Genomic DNA, 21,195 nt, shown 5'->3' on the forward strand with positions numbered 1-21,195 from the left:
CTCCAACTACCTGTTGGAAGATCCATCGGCTGTCATGCCAGCATCTTAAAGGTAACATGGTCAAAATTAAGATTACCTTCTTCCCTTCCAAACCCAGTGCATTTCTTATTAAATTTATCATCATTCTCACAATTTCCAAAACTTGAAACTTCAGACAGATCTTGACTATGCTGTGTTTTGCAAATTCAACCAGCAATCAGTTACCCAAAGCATATCACTTCCATTACACGAACATTTCTTAAGTGTTTCTTTTCATTTTGGCTATGAGTTCTTCTCTTCATGACATTCTTTGCTTTGTGGTAATTTTGTGACCTCATAGATTCCAGCCCCTCACCATATTCAGTTATTTTCAGTTACAGCTACCCTTCTCTTAAGCTATCTAGACATTTACAATTCTCTTGCACATTTCTCATTATACAACTTAAAATCCAAGACTCCATTCTCCAATAATTCATTATTATCCATAGTGATATCTTAAGACCACCATTGAAAGACTGGAACTATAAATAATGACACAGCATATTATATATACATGTGGTGGTATTGTGTTCCCCAAAATATTGTGTACCCTATTAAACTTATCTGGGGTCAGAGAACAGAAAAGCCATTAGATACTTAGGATAGGCAGTGGTAGCACACACCTTTAATCCTAGCATTCCAGAGGCAGAAATCCATCTGTTCAAGGATACAGCCAACAAGCATGGTAACTCATACCTTTAATCCCAGAAAGTGAGCCTTTAATCCCAGGGAGTGATGGCAGATAGCAGAGGTATATAAGGCGTGAAGACCAGGGACTAGAAGCATTTGGCTGGTTAAGCTTTTAGGTTTTGAGCAGCACAGTTCGGCTGAAAGCCTTTCAGATATGAGGACACAGAGGCTTCCAGTCTGAGGAAACAAGATCAGCTGAGAAGTTGGCCAGGTGAGGTTAGCTGTGGCTTGTTCTGTCTCTCTGATCTTCCAGAAATCACCCCAATAATTGGCCTCAGCTTTGTTTTATTAATAAGACTGAAGATATATATATATATATATACAAGCATATAATAGAGTTTGATTTATAAAAAGTAAGAGACTAACAACAATAACTGACACTAAACTGAAAAATTCTATAATAGAAGATTTCTTGGTGTGGTCTCTCTGACTGAAAATTTCTCCGTGCATATTATACTCATATTTCTTGTGATGCTATGAATGATGACATGAAATGAAGTAAATGGCATTGACACTGTGAAAAATGCTAGATGAGGACCAGATGTGTGGTGTTAGGTCAGAAGGAGCCACTGAGCCATGATAGATTCAATGGTTTGATGTCAGGCAATAGACAATCTTCATGGTTTGGAATGCATGGTAGATGAACGCTGTTTTGTTTTCTCCTGCAGGATACATTCAGAAGAAAAGTGTTGTTTGGTTGGAATCTCCAGCTCACTCCTGCTTGATCCAGCCATTCCTCCCTCTCCAAACCCTGCCCTCTCAGAAAAACCACCGAAAGTCCAGTTCTGAGGCAGAGGTTCCACCCCTGAAGCTGCTAGCTGCTCAAGACCCTGCCTAAAAGCATACCATACTTGAGTACAAACCGAGCCTGTGGCAGACACACACATCACCATCCCTTAACTATAGGGTATTTAAGCTCCCTTCTTTAGACTGGCCATGCGATTTTTCTCCTACCCACTTCCTTTGCCTTGATCTCTGGGGGCTGAAGGGTCACCCAGGAGTGCTTTGCCCAAATAAACCTGATCTTTTACTTTTAATTCAGCTTGATCTGGCTTATGGATAGGGGAAGAAACCTATTGTCAGGTTATAGAAACATACCATCTAGAAACTTATCAAGTGTAATTATAAATTATCCATTTTGGTTATTGTGTTAAGAATCATTTCACTGATTTTATTCTTTCCACAAGTCAGACTTTATTAAATATAAATAATTTAAAAAGGTTTAGCAGTTTCAATAACAGCAAGTTGTCATTGTACCTTGTCTGCTTTCTTAGGCCAGCTGAGGTGAATGCAGGTTCTTGTACTTCAGTCATCTAAAGTTTTATTTTTAATTTTAATTTTTTGTTGTTTGAAAAAATTAAACACACATGCAATTTATCCTGATCATATTTACCCATCACTATCTCCCTCCAACTTTCCCTAGGATATTCTGTTTATAATTTCTCACATGGAGTTTAAGGGATGTTATTGCACCAGAAACAGTCAATAATTTCCAACATTGCATTATGTCCAGATTAAGATTACCACTGAAAGATGATCCAGGGCTGGGAACATAGCTCAGTGGTACAGAGCATATCTATTACATGCATGTCCTGGGTGTATGTCTCCAGCACCACTGGATAATTTTTTTCAAAAGAAAGAACTTTTTTCTAAAGGTAAGCTAAGTTGACTAAGTGCCAGGTTAGAATATGTAGCTTTGATGGACCAAATAATGCCCTGGTCAAGGAACTAAGGTAAAACTACAACCTTGACATTTTAATTTTTATAATGAACAGATTTAGGTTGGCCAAGTGCCTATTACATTGTTAATAGGGCTTTAACTTCCAACCCTTCTGTTTCTAAATACTGTTTTCACTTCTGGGATAAATATTTATAGAACCATTCCAGAAACAAGATGGCTGTTACCCACACATTTTGATTATGTTGCCAGATCGTTGGAAGATGAATTTGTTTTTGCTTTAGAGAGAGAGTAAGGGGTCTTTACTACGCATTCTATGTCTGGCTTTATCATGCCCTCTGTAGTGTTATGGTATAGAACTGAGTTAATCTGTTGTAGCATGTTTTATATCTTAGTGCTTCACCAGCATGTTTATGAACACTGTATCCTTTGAGCATCATCTTAGGGAAAGTTCAGTTTCATTGCAACCAAAGCCTGTTTTGGGTGGACCTGCTTTCATTAGACTCTCCATGTCTGCTATAAATGCTGCAGTGATTCTTATCAGCAGAAGCTACCCTCTCCAGCAATTTGTATACTTTTCAGTCCAAAACTATTCCTGAATCCATATCCTCACTCCTAACTTTTAGCAAATAACCTTGTATTACTTATTTCTTAAAGCAAGTCTTCCTGTAGGTTCAATACTTTCTGGCACAACATGTTCCCAAGAGTCAGAACAAATTTTCTGTTCATGTCTTTTACTCACAAATTTGATGCATTTTCTCTCTTTACTAAGCACTTATCATGCATCTTGGCTGTAACTTAAGCAATTTCATGTGTAACTTCAAAACTAGTGTGAATTTTTTATTCTTTCTCCATAATTTCATAGATAGATTTGTTCTTGCTGTAGTTCTTAGCAACCTCAGCTTATGATTTTCTTCCTTAAAAAATTTAAAAATCAAGACCTCTTACTTTTTCATTTAAAGGATATCCTTTATGGTTTGGGTGTGGCATATATAGTTGACAGCATTCTACTCTTATACTTTGGACTATTTATTAAGTAAATTACTTGAATACAAGCCCCATAATGTCACACAGTTGTTCCTTTAACTAGAATTATACATAGCTAAAGGGAAGATATCATATATAATACAAATGTATTGGACAAAGTGATGATTTCTACTTGAAGTGGGACACAGATCGTTGTTAGCAAACTTAATTAGGCTAGTCAGAATGATTTATATTGGAAAATATATAAATGGTTTATTTATAAAATTTTTCTTTTGTTATTTTCTGTACCTGGGTTATGTAACTAAGATCCATTGGAAAGTCAAGCTATGCCTTGGGAGGCTATTTCAGAAGCACTTATCACAAAATTGTACTGATTTGTTTGTATAGCTATTTTATCCACCATTTATGAGTTTCCAACAAGCAGTAAATTTTCACCTCCAACATAGGACCCAAGGTCTGGCTAACATTAAATGCTAAACAAAAGCTAGTTGCTTAAAATACTCTACTGAAAGGAAGTTAGCATGACATTAGAGAAGAAAAACTGTACTCATCCTAAATTTATTTTGATCACACTGCACAGTTGTGATCTGTGCAAAATGTGAGGCTGACCATTTCAATACAGACATAGCATAACATTATTCATACTTTTAGAGCCATAACTGAGTGTATTCTTTGGTTTGTTTGTTTGCTTGTTTTTTCGAGACAGAGTTTCTCTGTGTAGCTTTTCGCCTTTCCTGGAACTCACTCTGTATCCCAGGTTGGCCTTGAACTCACAGAGATCCGCCTCCCTCTGCCTTCTGAATGCTGAGATTAAAGGCATGTGCCACCACTGACTGGCTGAGTGTATTCTTATTTAAACTCACAGAACCAACCATTTTATTCCACAACCCTCAACTTGCAATTATGAGTTTGTCTTCTATAAAGACAAATTTACAGAGAAATATTTTAATGGAACTATCCAATTCTTAAAGAATAATAGAGACTCCAAATAATAATAAGAACAAAATTTATCAGTAGTGAGTTGGATTTAGTTTGCACAAATATAAGTCATTTGCTCAAGACATTGCAGAATAAAATAAATTATTTGAAAAGACATTTACAACACTTTTTGAGTTATATTGAATCATAAATGAATAATGCAGTTGATATTGCAAATGTGAATGTACATTTATATGTTAGTATATATCAAATCATTTACTCAATTTAGAGTTTTTGTAAGTGAAAGATTTTAGAATGCAGTAAGTTTAATTTGTAATACTGTATTTGATGTAGTGCAGCTTACAAATTATGCTATCACATACATTCACTAATAAGACAATCATAGATCATATATTATATGTGAGTTTTACAGGAAAACAAGATCAGTAAAGAAATTCTCATCCTCATCCTCATCCTCATCCTCACTGGGTAAACAGTTTAGAAAGAAATGTCCATAATGAGAGTGAGGGATACTAATAAAATACCCTTAAACTTCATGGAAGAAGAGATTTTCTACACAAAGCAAAAGTTTGGTAGTAAAGTGACAGTGAAAGAGAGTTGAGAGTGAAGGATGCTTTTAAGTTAGGCTGTGAATGACTGTTGAACACAGTCAGAATAGGCATTCTAAGAGTTTGGACAGACATCCTGAGATGTAGCTGGGTGGTAGGGTGCTTACTCAGCATGGACAAGACACCCCACTCTATCTTTTGTATTTCTTCTATCACCCCAAATCTTCTGCTGCCAAGAAATAGCAAACAACATAACAAAAGGCTTAAGGGGGATGTAGGGAAGTACAAGCAGATCAGTTAGATATGTTTTTGAAATACTCTGAGTGCATTGCAGATGTAAGGATCAATTCTGCTGGATCATGCAACGTGTTACACAGAGAATTTTTGGTGGCTGGCTGGAAGAAAGGCAAGTATGAGCTAGCTGATGTTGAACAATGTAAACAGGTTTGCAATTGAGGGTGTTGGAATGACTCTCTTCTTTTAGTTATACTGAATTTAGAGTAACTGATATGTTATTAATTTAGAAATATCCTGCAGGTAATTGCATGTTTCTGACTGTAATTTACAAAGGATATTAATACTGAATGAAAATGTAATTTGGGAACCCCAAAAATACATGTGATCACTGAAGTATTTGAACAAAAGAATTCAAAGGAATGATACAGGCATGAGAATTCTCCAGTGGGCCTTTTAAAAGTGTAAATTGATAGGTCCTGTATCCAGGTTATCGAAGGTAGGTTCTGAGAATTTCAATCTTTTGTGAATTCTCAGTTAATACTAATGCTACTGAGCTAGGGGTACACATTTTGAGGACGTCTCTCCCAGATATACCTGTTTAAAAATAATGTCTGTTTGTCTTACCCCTAACAAATAATCTCTAGCTGTGTCAGTCTATTTTTCTATGTAGTTAATTGAAATAAAAGGAATTGTATGTCTAGCTCCCTGATTTTGTTGAAAACTATTATGCCTTCCCATAATTGAGAGACCAGAGTAGCTGAAGCATAGACTGCAAAATACATCTGTGTTTCTTAAAAGGAACTCTCAGTATTCTTCATTTCCCTATAAGCTACCTTGTAAAATGTTTCTACATTCTTTTCATAGACTTTCTAGCCTCTTGTTTGGTGGTCTCTACTAGTCTGGTTCACTTTTTAAACAACCAAATATTTATTTGAGACTCCTGTCCCAAATGGGCAATGGCTTAAAAAGCACTTAGCTGTTTACTTTATGTCTTACTATAAATTATTTAATCCTTCAGTCTGTAAATGGCTATTTGTAGGATTAGACAATTTCTGAAAGCTCTGATAAGAGGATTGTTGCATCCAAATTCATGCATAATCCGTAAAAAGCACATGTTACCTACAACCTCAGCTGGGTTCTCATGTGGAACAGATTCACTAAGCATACGTGTGCAGCAGGAATTATTAACTAGTTAACATCAGCAAATTTGTCTTTGACACATAGGTTTATGCATATAAACATTCCCTAATGAGAAATAATATTAGTTATAAAAATCCAATAGAAACCTACCTTGAGTAGATTTCTCCACTTCTTTCCTCTTTCTGCTCTGGCTATTGTAATTCCTTCTCAGCTCTTGGTTATACTCATGCAGAGTTTCCCTGGAGTTGAATGACTGTCTTGGTTTTCTCCCATCTTCACTTTCATCAGAAGAACTGGTATAAGCTAGATCCATTTCATGCTTGACTTTGGACAGAGGCTGATAAGGTTTGCAGTCTGTTTGCTCCATCTCTGATTAAGCAAGCTCAGTTTCATGAAAAAAGGATAAGGAAGTTTTTTTTTAATGAAAGCAGTCCTGGAAGAGAGAGAAAAACATGAGCCTTTTTAGATTTGTCCTTTTGCAAGGAAACACATCTGGCAGATTCACAATTGGTCTGCTAATACTATCAAAGGAGTGAAGCAAAAGACAAAGTAGATGACATGAAGCTAGCCGGAGGCAATAATAACACTCTGTGCTACATGCATACGTTGTCAAGCATTTAGGATGAAGCTAGAGGTTGTAGCATCAGAAAATGCTCAAAGTAAAAGAAGGGCAGCTTACAAAAATATTTGCATTGGAATGCAAACAAAGGGCAATGCTTCTGTGATATTAGAGTGTGTTTTTAATGTTAAAGACAGTGGTTAGATTAGAAAACATTATGAGATTTGAAAGTGGTCAGGAGTATAAATATTAACTTAGCACAATTCACATTTAAAATGAAACTAGTGAGAAAACCACATTCACAAAGAACATTTCTTTGCCTCTGGTTTAATGTTACATTTAAGACTAGACTCTGAGGATGGGAAGGTTTCTGAATGTAGAAAGGCAGCTACCAAAGCTCATGAAATAAAGTATGCTTGAGGGGACTCAGGCCTGCAGAGCATTTTTAATGACTTAGGTGCTGGTAAATTTTTGTTTGTCATAGTACTGAGAGGATGTAAACTACATTTCTAGTGACTATACTGGTATAGAAACAGCATGATCTAAATTGGGTTTAGAAACAGCAATATTGAGTTTCATGATAAATCTCTGAAAGAGCCCCCCACCCCCACCCCCATAATGCTGAGCTAGGAGCTCTGATGCTCTTAGGGCTAGTAAAGACATTAGCTGCCCTACTTATCTCAGACAGTTTGAGATCAAGTGCCATTTAAGATGCCAAAGTCCTCTGGAATATTAAAAGTCCTGTTTAAAAAAAAACTTACTTCTTAACATTTATTTTATCACTATTTTTGTCCACTGCAATACGTCTGCAACTTGCTTCTTTCATATAATGCTTAAATATTTAGTTTGAAATCATGTATTGATTCCTTCATTTTCTTCACCATTTCACCCAGTTTGTTTATTTGTATTTTTCAGACAAGATTTCACTTTGTATTTTAAGATGGCCTGGAACTCACTATATAGTCCAGGCTGGCCTCAATTGTACCAATCCTGTACCCTAGCCTCTCAAGTACTAAGTGTGACACACCATGCTTGGTTTCCAGAGGCAATTTTTGAGGCATGGCCTTATTGTGCAGCCCAAGCTCATCTCAAATTCATGATCCTCCTACCTCAGCATCACAAAGGCTGAGATTACTTCTGTTGAGCCACCAAGAATGGATCTACCATATGTATTTTCAAAGAAACCTATTGACATGTAAATTATGGCTCCTGTGTCATATAGCATCTCACAGCTTGGAATCCCTATTTCATTTATGTCAAACACACAGAAAATAGAAATTCTTCAGTAAAGTTCATGGGTGAAGGATGCTAAATGGTTCATTCTACTTTGTAATATGAACAAAGCTTTACATGTTGAAGACTTATTTAAGCAAATGTTAAGATTCTGGAAGGTAAGACTTTAATCTTAGAAACTTCATAGTTGCAGTACTACCTAGTACTATTCTAGACACATACATATTAGAAAGTACTTAATATCCAAATGCACAAATTCTATAAACATTCTTGGAATATAACTAGGTTTCTTTGGGTTAATATTAGAGATAAGTATACTGAGAAAGAAGAGAAATACAGAATTTTTATTACTTCTTTTATTCTTTGAGGTTAGTGTATCATGTCTCTCTTCCTTTTCCTCCTTCCAAGTCTTCCCATATAATCCTTACTTCTTTTAAATTTATGGTCTCCTTACTTCATTAATTGTTGCTACATGCATATATACACTGTTGGTTCAGCAGTGCTTAAATCTAAGTTCATCTCATGAATCCATTGTCTATATAATTTTCTACATGCATTGTCTACACAGTTGTATGTTTTCAATTTTTAATATCCACATGAGTCTTTCCTCTATGCTATAGGTTTGAATATTTAACTGGTTGCTGAATATTTCCATATAATTATCTATAAACTTTTGTGAAATTTGGTATGTTCAAAACTGGACTTCCATCACTTCTCCAGAAGTGCCAAAGAAGTTAAAGTCACCCTTGATTCCTATCATGCATTCCATTAGTTAGTGCATTTGTGTCATCTTTGAGAAAAATATAGAATCTAAACATTCATCCACTTCCTCACTACTTCTTTTGATCACACGGTATTCAAGCTAGAGTATTGTGACTTTTCTCCTAATCATTGTCCTGTTTATATCCTTGCAGTATGACAGCATTTTTTCCTCACTGTAGTCAGAGTAGAAGTTTTAATATATAAGTGTGGTTGTTTGAGTAGAAATGGCCCCAATAGGCTCATAGATTTGAATACTTGATCATCAGGGAGTGGCACTATTAGGAGGTATGTCCTCATTTGAGTAGGTGTGGCCTTGTTGGAGGAAATGTGTCGCTGGGGGTGGGCTTTGAAGTTTCAGTAGCTCAAGCCAAGCCCATGCACTCTTCCTGCTACCTGGCAATCCAGATGTTGAAATCGCTGTTACTCTTGAGCACCGTGTCTCACTGTGTGCCATCATGTTCTCCACCATGACAATAATGGCCTAAACCTCTGGAAGTGTAAGTCAGCCCCAATTAAGTGTTTTCCTTTATAAGAGTTGCTGTGGTCACGGTGTCTCTTCACAGCAATAGAACATTGACTAAAACAAGGATTTCATGTTCTCCTCTGTTCTGAAGCCATATACTCTAAAATGAAAGTCAGAAGCCTATAGTAGCCTATAAGGGCCTGAGTTTCAACTTGTCACCCTCATCTCCTCATGCTTTCCTCTTATTCATGAACTGTAGCTGTTTCTGAAAGCACCAGGCATAGTCTCCTCCTCAGGGCAACCTGCCATTGAAAGACTACCCCAGATGACACTACCTATTCTCATTTTTGTCTTACAAAGAATTCATCAACAAATGGCATGGTAAACACTGTTTATCTTTTCACTGTCTGCTCTGCATGTGTAGGCATTGTCTGTTGGATTTGTTGTTGTGTGCCTTTGAATAATGGTATGTAGTAAACAACTGATCATCACATTTTTACATTAGTGAATGACTGATTGTTGAACATGTTCAAGAGGTATTGGAGAGAATGTAGGAATGAATAAGGCATGGACTCTGTCCCAAGGGAACTTATAACCCAAAGTAGGTAATAAATAGAGAATTCTAGTACAAAGTAGAAGGAAATGACTCTATGGCAATGGAGTTATTGTACAAAAAGAAGAAGATATTGTGAAAAGTTTGGGCTTAATTTAGCTTATTTCTTCAACAACACTGTTACTACCACCACTAATGAAAGTCTGTTGCAACCTATGCTATCAAGCCTATTTTAAATTCTTTCTTCTTTTGTTCCTATGGCCTATTTTTAGAAGTTATACAGTTGTATAAATTTCATGCCTTGATTTGCTATGAATAGTGCAAAGTGAGAGCTGTACCAAAAGGCAAATTTCAGAATGTGCTGGCTAGTCTTATGTCAACTTGACACAACCTAGAGCAATACGAAAGGAGGGAATCCCAGTTGAAAAAAAAATGCCTCCATAAGATCAGACTGTAGGCAGGAAGCCTGTAGGACATTTTTTAAATGAGTGATTGATTGGGCAGGGCCCAGCCCATTGTCCGTGGGAATACCTGTTAGTTGGTGGTCCTGGGTTGTATAGGAAAAAACGCTGAGTAAGCCATGAGGAGCAATCAAGTAAGCCTCATTGGCTTCTTTATTATCTCCTGCCTCCAGGCTTCTGCTCTATTTGCATTCCTGCCTTGAATATCTTTGATGATTAACTGTGATATGTAAGTTGCCTTTTGTCACAATGCTTCATCACAGCCATAGAAACCATAATACCTATGGTGGGACACCTTGCACACCCTTGATTCAGGGGAGGGACTTAGACCAGCCTCAACTGAATGTACCAGTCTTTGCTGACTCCCCATGGGAGGCCTTACCTTTTCAGAGTAGGGAATTAGGGGGTGGGTTGGGGGGAGAAACCTGGTGGGGGAGAGGAAGAAGGGAAGAGAGGGGGATCTGTGGTTGGTATTTAAAATGAATAAAAAAAATTCTTAATAAAGAAAAAAAAGAAACTTAATACACAGAGACTTTTTTTAAAGCAAGGATTGGACTTTCACAAAAAACAACAACAACAAAAAACACATCCATGAAATTCATTTAATGTGATGTCTACCAACATAAATTGCCATATACAATTATTTTGTTCATTATAGAATGAGACTTCAACAATTAGTAGGTGGACCACTATTTTCCACATAAGACCACTGACTGTGGGAAAACTATCAAGTACTTTGTAGAAAAAAAGAACTTATAAGAGAATAATGTTTCCCATTAATCATGCATTGATTAGGAATTTAGACTTATCATAATGACATTCAAATATAATACAGGAAATTAAATAAAACTATGTCTTATTTCTATTGTCTAATGTTATAGCAACTATGATTTATCAAGCTATAATTATCTTTAATTTTATGTACATAAATATAGACATTCTCTTTTCTTTCAGTGTGTTTATTTGAAACATGTACATGTATATGAAATGAGAGACAGAGAGAAAGGGACACAAATACACAGGTTTTATATAGCTGTTATGAACCATTTTCAAAGTTCAAATCACAGCAATTCCCACCTACAAATCAGCTAGGAATAAGGAATGTCACACCTATTCAATGTTTTTGACAGTCCTTGCAACCAATCATTCTTTAAAGTAGAACACTAGCAAAAGCTCCGTGATCCCTCCATCACAACAATTTTCTGTCCTAAAATTTGTGTCAGTTAATCCAGGAGAGATGAGAGAAGCAGTCCATGCTTTTTTTTTTAGGGATATAAGATTCATACACACAATTGTGTAGGCCAGAGCTTAGAAAATACGTGATTGTGGTATTTATCAAAACTCGAAAATCAGATCTTGAATTCATTGGCAAATAACACCTTTATGAAAAATTTAAAAGCTCCAAATTTAACATTTGGAAAAAGACTGACATTTGAAATGCAACAAAGTTTGAAAGCAGAGTAATTCCAGAAAGACATTGCTACAAATACATCATGGAAAAAGGATTCTTAATTGCTTCACTGACTTTTTCATTCAGTGACCAGCATACAATTCATTATGTCCAATGTCAAGTCAGTGTTATTTAGACATGATGGAGAAATTTTAAATTCTAATCACTAGTCTGTATTTTCTTTCAGTGGAACAACTGGCAGGGATCTTCAATAAACAGCAGTATCCCCTTTTAAGAGGCTTCTTTCTCTAAATGTAAAGGGAAGACATTAGGCTATCTTAGAAATTTCTTCTAATTCTAAATTTCCCTGGCTGTATTTGAAATGAAAGAAAAGCTGTAGTTGATTTGCCAAAAAAAGAGAATATATTCAAGTCTATGTTTGCATTGTTAATCATTCTCTCTCTTCTCCCTTCTGTTCCCTTCTACTCTCAGAAGTGCTATTACATACTCCAATCTACTCCAATAGATATTGGAATAAAGATATTGCTTTTGAATCCATGTATCTTTGTACATATGAATGCGTTAATAATCACTTCATTTCTTCTATTATTTTATTTTGTTTCTATGTCTCATTTCTTTTAAAATTATTTCTCTTATCTTTGATATTATAATATCATTATATGATTTCCCCCTTCCCTTTTCTCTCTCCCTCCAAACCTTTCCATAAACCCTTCTAGCTCTCTTTGAAATTGATAACTTCTTTCTTCATTAATCATTATTACATGCATATATGTGTATATGTACATATACACACACATATATATATATATATATTCATAAATACATACGTATAACCTTCTCAGTCTCTATTATATTAATCATATGTATGTTTTTGCATACATTGGCCTCTCAAGATGGAAACTTGTTCCTGGTTTATCCACAACACAGACTGTCTGATTCTACTCATAGTATCTCTTTATAAGTTGAATCCTTAACCGAGAAGTCACACTCCCATTGAGAAACAAGTAAAAGACACATACAACATTAGTTAAGGTTATCAAGCCCTCATAGTATAGCAAATACAGGAAAAGAAGCTATAAATTGCTGAGGGAAAAGCTAGCAAGTGATATTGAACTCTTTGGAAACGTTACAACACTTTTCCCTTAATAAAGTCCTTTTACATTATTTTAGTTTGACCAATTTAGATTGTGAAATGCTGACTAATTCTTCTCTGCCTTTCTTTTTCTTAAGGAATCATTGAAATGGGAGACAGGTTTGGATGCTGACTGTGGCAGTAACATAGTCACTAATTCTTTAAAAGAATTGGAAGAGAACCCCCCCCCCCATAATTTTACTATCTAGAAAGGTGACTATAGTCTTTCTGTTTGACCTTATTGACTGCAATGGTTTTTCTTCCACTCTGACTCATTTTTGCATATTTTACACAATTTCTATGACAATAACTATATATCTCTGCAAAGTGGATGATGTATAATGATTTACATGTGCATTCTCCTATTGCTGAATATTTATATTTCTCCCTCCCCACTTATGAATATTATAGCTGAAATATTATTAAGACACTATGAACATTTTTATTATGATTATTGTTTTTTTAGGGTAGAGTCTAAGAATGTAAAATGAGACAAAAGTCTTGAACATTTTGTTGATTGGAAAATAATAATAATAATATACACTGCCATTAGCAATATATGAAACATTTCTTTCACTGTACTCTGGTCAATTTTGAGTATTGTTTTTAATGTCTGTTTAAATAAATTAATTAATGGTGCCATGTTTTAATTTGCATTGTTTGATGATAAGTGAGGCTGAATATTTCAATTTCTGCACTTTTGCTAATTCTATTTCCTCTCCTGTGAACTATTTATACCTTTGTACATTTACCTACTGGGAAACTTTCCTATATTTAAAAAATATTAACCTTTACTCATGCTATGCAACAAGTAGCATGACCTTCTATCCTGAATATTTGTCGCAGTTAACTTTCACAGTGTACTCTCTGCCATTTTAATTTTATGGTGCTTTGGTAAGCATGACAGGAGGAAAACATGAGCAATGATTAGACATACATTAGTTCTGAAAAAATATGACAAGCTTGATAAAACCAAGAACATTTCCAAAACCAATTTGCTAATATATTATTGCTAAGTGGCTGTTTAATTGACTTCATTGAGTTATTTAGAAAACGAATTGCATTTTGGCTTAACTCTATCATAAAAATGACCAACTTCAATGTGGTGATGCCCAAAATACATACAGAAAGCCAACAAATTAATTTGCTATTGTTACAGAATTGGCCAGTTTTTTTCTTGCCAAATGGACACAATGAATTGTTTCAGCAAATAATAGAGAAATAACTATCCAGGTTTTAGGATACAGGATGATCATTTTAAGTGGGTCTTATCTAAAAAGTGAGGGGTTTTGATGGAAACTACTTTTATAGTATATAGTCATTTTATTATATCAAGGAGATGATATTATAGCTTTGATATGGACTCTGTTTACTAAATTGGTTCACATGTATTCAGTTAATTATTACATTAGAATTTTAAAAATCTTATAATGGAAGAAGTCTCATTAACACCTGGGAAACTACTCCTCAAAAATTGATATCCTTTGTGAGAACAGATGCAGAATTGATATTGTCATGGTGCCTTTACAGGCTAGGTCTCTAGGTAATTTTGAAAGAGAAAACCCGAAGTTATGCTTTTTTACAACTAAATAGTGATGTTGCATCTCTTTTCGGATATTCTTGGTCTTTCTTGCTATGTGTATTGTATGTTTTATTTGTTCTCTTAATTTTTATCAAAACACACACCATTTGGAAAGGCACTAATATGCTTCATATGAGACAAGAGGACAGAGAAAAAACTTAGTGAATACAAAGGACTCCACAAAGAATTTTTAAACAACATTTTGGAAACAGAAGGCTTAATACAATTTAATGTTCTCCACTATAGTTAGGACAATCTTGACCTTTAATTTGCATACACATACCACAAATTCAAACAAAATTTCTATGGACTAATACTATACTATGATTTTGAAAATTTCCTACTTCATGATACACCATTAGAGGAAAGGCAAGAATGTCATGCATCTCAAAATAAGCTCCAAGAATATCATTAAGGAAGATCTTTTGTGGTAATTGTGTAAATAACTTGGAGATTTCTATTTCTTAGTAATTTGCAAGTGATAATTCATCTTTGAGTTGCAGTGACATCTATCTCTATTACTTCATGTCTTTTGGAACTTTAACAATGCCCTAAAGTAATTCCAAATTATCTGTCACTTATTACTTTCTTACATCCTCTGTGGTGGATTATGCAGATCATCTAAACGCTTAATAGGGAGAACAATCTTCAAGAAAATTGAAGGTAAGTCAATATGTAAAAGCTTCTTTTTGCTCTTTGGAGAAAAACAATAGCTGTTTATTCCCTTAAGTAAACAATCATATTCAATTCATTTTCTTACAATGAAATCCATTGGGGTTTTGTAAATTTCATAGTAATTTTAGCATTAACATACTTATCCAAAATGTAGCATCAAACTCAATATAGCATCTTCAAAAGTAATAGGTTTTAAATGTGGTGTTATGTAATTGGAGATACCACTTCCATCCGTAGTTTACAAATAACAAGTATTAATCAACACTCTTTTATTGCTGTCAATCTTCAGCATTAGTTTAGCAAAATTGGCACTTTATTAGTAACCCTCTTGAATTTCATGTGTAACAATTGGAAGCAGTAGCATGTTCACTGCCTGCTACTCGAATCTCATTTGCAATTATGCTAAACATTAGACTGTAAAGAATCTAATCAAATTAACATAACATATGCTCCAAAATATAGACCCTTTAGTGATTTGATTGCAGAGGTGGATACAGAGGTTAATTCTGATCTCTGGGATTTATAGTAAGGAGTTTACTGCTGTGGGCAAATGAAGACTAAGTATAGCTGGTAGGCTACTAATCCCCTGCAAAATAACCTTAAAATAGAGGTTCTAGATATGACTTTACTAAAGTATTGTGCTTCTATTTAATAGCTGTAATGCAGGGTTAATATCAAATTTTGTTGTTATCATGAACCTATATACAGTTATTTCTAACATGAAAATTGTAAATTAGTGGTTTTCTTTAAAAATGTACAAAGGAAAAGATCCTAATAAGTTTACATTGTCAGCTTTTTGAATATCATTGTCTACTAATTAACATTATATATTACTGCAAATAGTTAATAATATTAACGATAGCTAATAAATCATTTTTTAAATTAAAAGGACTAGAAAGAAGATGCCGTTTTTTAAAAAAGCAATTAACATACATGATCATATTTAATCCTCAAAATTTTCATAAGATAGCTTTTCTCGTTTTGTAAAGGAAGAAACAAAAGCACAATCATGTTTTCAAGGCGATACAGCTAGTGAAGTTAGAATTCAAATCCAACTGGTCTCACTCTGGAGTATTCTTAGACATTGGAACCACAATGGAACATAGGCAAGATTTTCAGCTGCAACTTAAAATGACCAATTAGCTTCTGGAAACTGTTAAAGGTGAAAGATATTTGGCCTTGAATGCCTACATGAAACAATGATGTAACACTTTTTTAGACAAAATGGCATAATGGTAACCAGAAATAGTGACTCTAAACATAACTTTAAATCAATAGCATTTTAAGATGTTGAGAGTAAAATCAGAGAAAGACAAAAAAATCCATGTTTTGTAATGTTATCAGGTATCAGTCCACAATACCACCTCCTGCTTACCAATTTCTGCACTTAGACTAACTGCCCACATAAATGAGGGCTAGATCCTATGGGCTTATTTATTCTGAATATTTTCTTTACATAGTCATATAATGTGTGGCAGTTGTGTGCATAAATTTATGCATGTGCATGTATGTACATGGGTGTACTTGTGCATGTGTACAAAGAAGTCAGAGGACAAAGCACTTTCAGGTCAATGTATGATCAGTTTGATATACATCTGTGTATTGTTTCAGACTAAAAGAAAGAAATATACTACACTTTCTACCAACACTTATAAATAAGGACTCATTGTAGAGAGAACTGTAATTTTTCAGCCTTGTGAGTTTCCTTGACCAGGAGCTCAGCAAGATGGATACCATGCCTGGTACTGGAAACCTAGTCAACTATTTGGTTTTAGTGAAGCCATGTTGATTGGAGGAGAATCTACAACTACTAATTTACTAAACCAGAAAAATCCTTAACAATAATCTACTAACATCTTACCTTTTATTCACAGATATTCACCCTGTTTTTACACATTCTGTAGGATTTGAACTCAGTTCCTTAAGCTTTACTGACAAGCACTTTACCACCAGATCTCTCTCTCTCTAGACCTAATGGTCTAGAATTAATTGTCTTTTGCACCTGCTACCTTACACAATACCTTCATAAGATTCTTTCTTATGTGCTAAACTATGTCATCCTGTGATCCTGTGATATATGACTATTGATATCATTTGTACTGTTACAGTTTTATGCAAGCTTGTTTTGTCACCACTGTGTTCCTGTAGATTTGTGTCAATGAGTCTATGTGTAGACAGGGAGTTTATTCAAAGTTCATGATATTTTCTTTGGCTTTTATATTGTATTAGGCTTTCTCACAAATACTCTGTTCATCTTTCCACAGTTAGCCAGGAGAGCATAACTGGTCATGGAGCTTCCAAGGTCTTCAATATCAACTGCATTAAAGTAGAGCTTCAATCATGAATATCTCGCCTGGAACCACAAATCACAAAACCAGAAACTCGGGTTAGTAGATCTGTTGGGCAGCTCCATTAGCTTGATTCCAAGATTAACACTTTTAAGAATGATGCCATTGGAGAAGAGTGTCATGTACTTTGCCATATCAGAAGGGCAATTTCAAGCTGTGGGAGTGCAGTTACAGTTCTTATAACCTTTTTCACTATGACCAAGACTTGCTAGTGACTTATCTGGTAGAAAGAAGTAGTGAACATACATAGAACTAAATCAAAATCATATAAGGTTATTGTTTATATATTCTCATGTGAACAAATAATTGTAAGTAAATATATATACATATATATTTATATATGAGATATATATTCTGGTAAATTTGGAAGTAAACTATTTAAAACCATTTTTTATTTTTAAAATGTAATATGACATGTAGACTAACCCTTATATCTTGCAATAATATACTAAAATTTAAATAAAATCAAATAAGAATAAATATGATTTCTTGAATTTACTTTTTAAAAAATCTGTGGATAAAAGATAAGAATTAGGTGACATGAAGATGAAGAACTAAAACTGTACACAGAAAATCACTGATTTTATAATATATAATATCTAAGTGTTGAGTTCAATTAATAATGTTTCCATTTTGTATATGATTGTTTATATAATAAAATGTTAAAATAGGTTGGGAGTGTTTTAATATTGAGGGAAGATAACAGAATACAATATTAAATGGAAAATCAGAACAGAAAATAATAATTAAAGTTATTGATACTAATTTCATGGAAAGAGAGGAATAACTTTTTATTTACTTAATTTTCTACAGTGAATATCTGTCCAAGTATCACCAGGGAAAACAGTATCCATTAACACACAAAGAGAGGATTATTTCTTTGAAAAAAAAATTAAAAGACTGAATTGGGATTACCCCATGAGATTATCTTTGTGTTTTGTGATTACAAGTTATTTTTAAATGTTTTATATTTTTCTCTTTCTCTACATTCAGGTTATGTTATATTTTCATCAAAATGTCAATTATAAGTTTTAATGGAAAATTGTACTATTTCACTTTCCTTTTCATATTTATATTATATCCATATAGCTGTGTAAATGTGCAGACTGGTATATATTGAAAATATTCAGTTTCCAAGGAACTTTAGTTTTCTTTCAAACTATCAACATTCACAAATAGCATTATAGTTTATATGGCTGACATCTTTCTGATGTATCAATTTGTTATCACTCTTAATTTTCAAAAGAAAATACAGAGGTTCAGATATTTGCCAAAGATCACATAGCAAGATGGTAGCAGAATGTGGCAGAGGACATATCCATCACCTGATGCTATTTTTGCTACATATAGCCTACCACAAAGAGTATCAAACTGACCATACTATTTGTTTATCAAACAACTTACTTAAGAACACGTGAATTCACATTCTTTACATCAATGAAATGTAGTATCCATTTTATTTACTTAATTGTACCCGAAAGCCATGTGAAGGAAAGAGGCACTCAGATGAAATAACAGGGAGGAAGCAGTAGAATTTTGTGACATATGGCTTGCTTGCTGGTGAGAGCAAAGGTATGTTTCCTGCCAGCTTTTTGTCTGCAAAGTGTCTTTCATTTCACTAAGAGGTATACCCCATGCCAAGAAATGTGCAACCTCATAGCCTTTCCTTTTGAAACCTAAACCCATGAGAGGATAGACTTGGCATGACTTGATGGAACATTGAATGCAATATGCTTGACCCATTTGTGGGTACAAACTATCCATATTATCCATGTACCAAAGGACTATAAGTCGTCATCTGGGTTTCTATCAGTTCAGGGACACAGAAATAAGTCTTAGGTTAACCCTTGTCAACAGAAAATACTTTTAAAAAAGAAACTCAGTATATTAAAATAACCCAGGAAAAGAAAATAAAAGATAAAGAGGAAACAATCACATGTACTAAAAGCATAGAGAAGCCGCAATTTGACTAGTTTTGTAGAATAGTATCATTGCCTTCAGAAGTGTAAACTGTTCAAATGGATCCTAGTTTAGGCCAAAGAATTAAGTCTTTGCAACTGAGTCTACTACTTCTGGGTCAGGGAAAGTGGTTTCTGGTGAGTAAGGAAACAAAGCACTTTCGAAGAAATTATTTCTATGGAATTTTTGGACACATCATATTAATTTGAGTACTGAAAACCCACTTTCTCTTAAAAAATATCTCAACAGAAACTCTCAGGGTAAACTATTAACTAGGAATAAAGGGCTCATATTTAAGAAGAGGTTCACTGAGTAAAATATGGCCATTTCCCAGAAATATAGCTGTCATTTTGGATGACTTGTTTCTCCAGATGTTATAGTCATTTAAACAATTATTTAGTAAATCTTGTCTGAGTTGCCAATACTCCTTCTCAAAATTCACTCTAATCCAGTTATCTAAGGGAAGGATATGAGCTCTTAAACTATTCTGTTACCAAAGGAGTCACAGTGCATAGTGGAAAACTTTTGTGTGGCAGAAAGAGGAGTGGTCTACTAACCACTACGCTATTACTCTATACATGTTACTGCTTCCCACTCTCTCTCTCTCCCTCCTCCCTCTACGTGCGAAAGTAAGGATAGGTACACATGTGCCTTGCTATATGTATAATGGTCAGGAGACAAATTTAGGTACTAGTCTTTGCTTGTATTACATCTTGTTTGAGACAGGGTGTCTAGTCATTAGCAGCTGTATTTATCATTCTAGCTGCCCTATGAGTTTCTGGAGGTTCCTTGTGCCTGTTATTTTGGTGTAGAAATGATGAGATCACTACTATGATGGTTTTACAACTCAGGTCACCCTGCTTGCATGATTCACCATCTGAGCCATTTTCCCAGTTCCTGTTTAAATATTTAGAAAATTAAAATAATATCTTAATCACAGTTTTGATGTGGCAATTGACTAGAACATGAGTCATATATGTTTTATAGCTAATGGAAAATATGTGTGACATAAAATATGTATACCAATGGATAGATGACAAATTCTTACATGGAATGTTAGGTTATAGTACTAATGGAAATTTGCTATTTTTTCTTGTAGTATTTTTAACAATGAAAACATTTTAAGAATATCATGAAAAATAAACAATGTGTAGTATATAAAACAATTTATACAAAGCTCCTAGTCTAATGTGGTATAATGAATAATCACATACTGACTCACTGTTGGCCCCTATGGTTGTCATTAACATCAACATTATTAATATTAGTAGGAACACTGAGCCTTATAGAGCTTAAGTATCTTAAGTCCATAAATCTCAGAAGCAACTTTAAAAAGTTCCAGTACACTGCTTAGAATGTGTACATGTAGACAAATTTCACAAAGGATGAGCAAAAGGATGTGTTTGTGCAAGTAACCAATCTAAACTTGATCACACATAGGTCTGTCATCAATAGAAAAAACTCTTTGATGCAGATAAATGAAATCAAGAAGTGATAGGCATATTTGGAAGAGATACATATAATCATCACAAGAAAAGGAAGAAATAGTAACAAAACTTCAGGCTATGGGTTTGAAAAAGAGCAAGGGAATACATCAGAGGGCTTCGAGGGTGGAAGAGGAATCAAGAAATGATGAAATTATAGCCTCAAAAAAATAAAAATTTAAAATGTAAATAGCAAGGTTCTTCAATAATAATTTATAATTTGTCATAGATTATTACCAATAACCAGGGTAAAAGCCTTTTAGAACTCAAGTACATTTTCCTAAAACATGCAATATATGCTTTTGAGTTTGTTCATGCACACAATGACATCCACTT

The 21,195-nt window shown here is 34.4% G+C and overlaps 1 protein-coding gene across 5 annotated transcripts in view; it reads right to left on the reverse strand.

The window, feature by feature from the left end:
• Positions 1 to 21,195, reverse strand: part of Tenm1 (teneurin transmembrane protein 1) — an 820,708-nt gene that overhangs the window by 566,337 nt on the left and 233,176 nt on the right. For all 5 annotated transcript variants that reach the window (XM_052738708.1, XM_052738728.1, XM_052738717.1 and 2 more), the window contains one exon: positions 6,388 to 6,670. In XM_052738708.1, the coding sequence (XP_052594668.1) occupies positions 6,388 to 6,604 (217 nt within the window). In that variant the 5' untranslated portion in view covers positions 6,605 to 6,670. The remainder of the gene's footprint in view (positions 1 to 6,387; positions 6,671 to 21,195) is intronic.

This window comes from Peromyscus californicus, unplaced genomic scaffold, assembly GCF_007827085.1.
Source record: "Peromyscus californicus insignis strain IS unplaced genomic scaffold, ASM782708v3 Scaffold_10__1_contigs__length_136768540, whole genome shotgun sequence".
In the NCBI taxonomy this organism is placed as follows: Eukaryota; Metazoa; Chordata; class Mammalia; order Rodentia; family Cricetidae; genus Peromyscus; species Peromyscus californicus.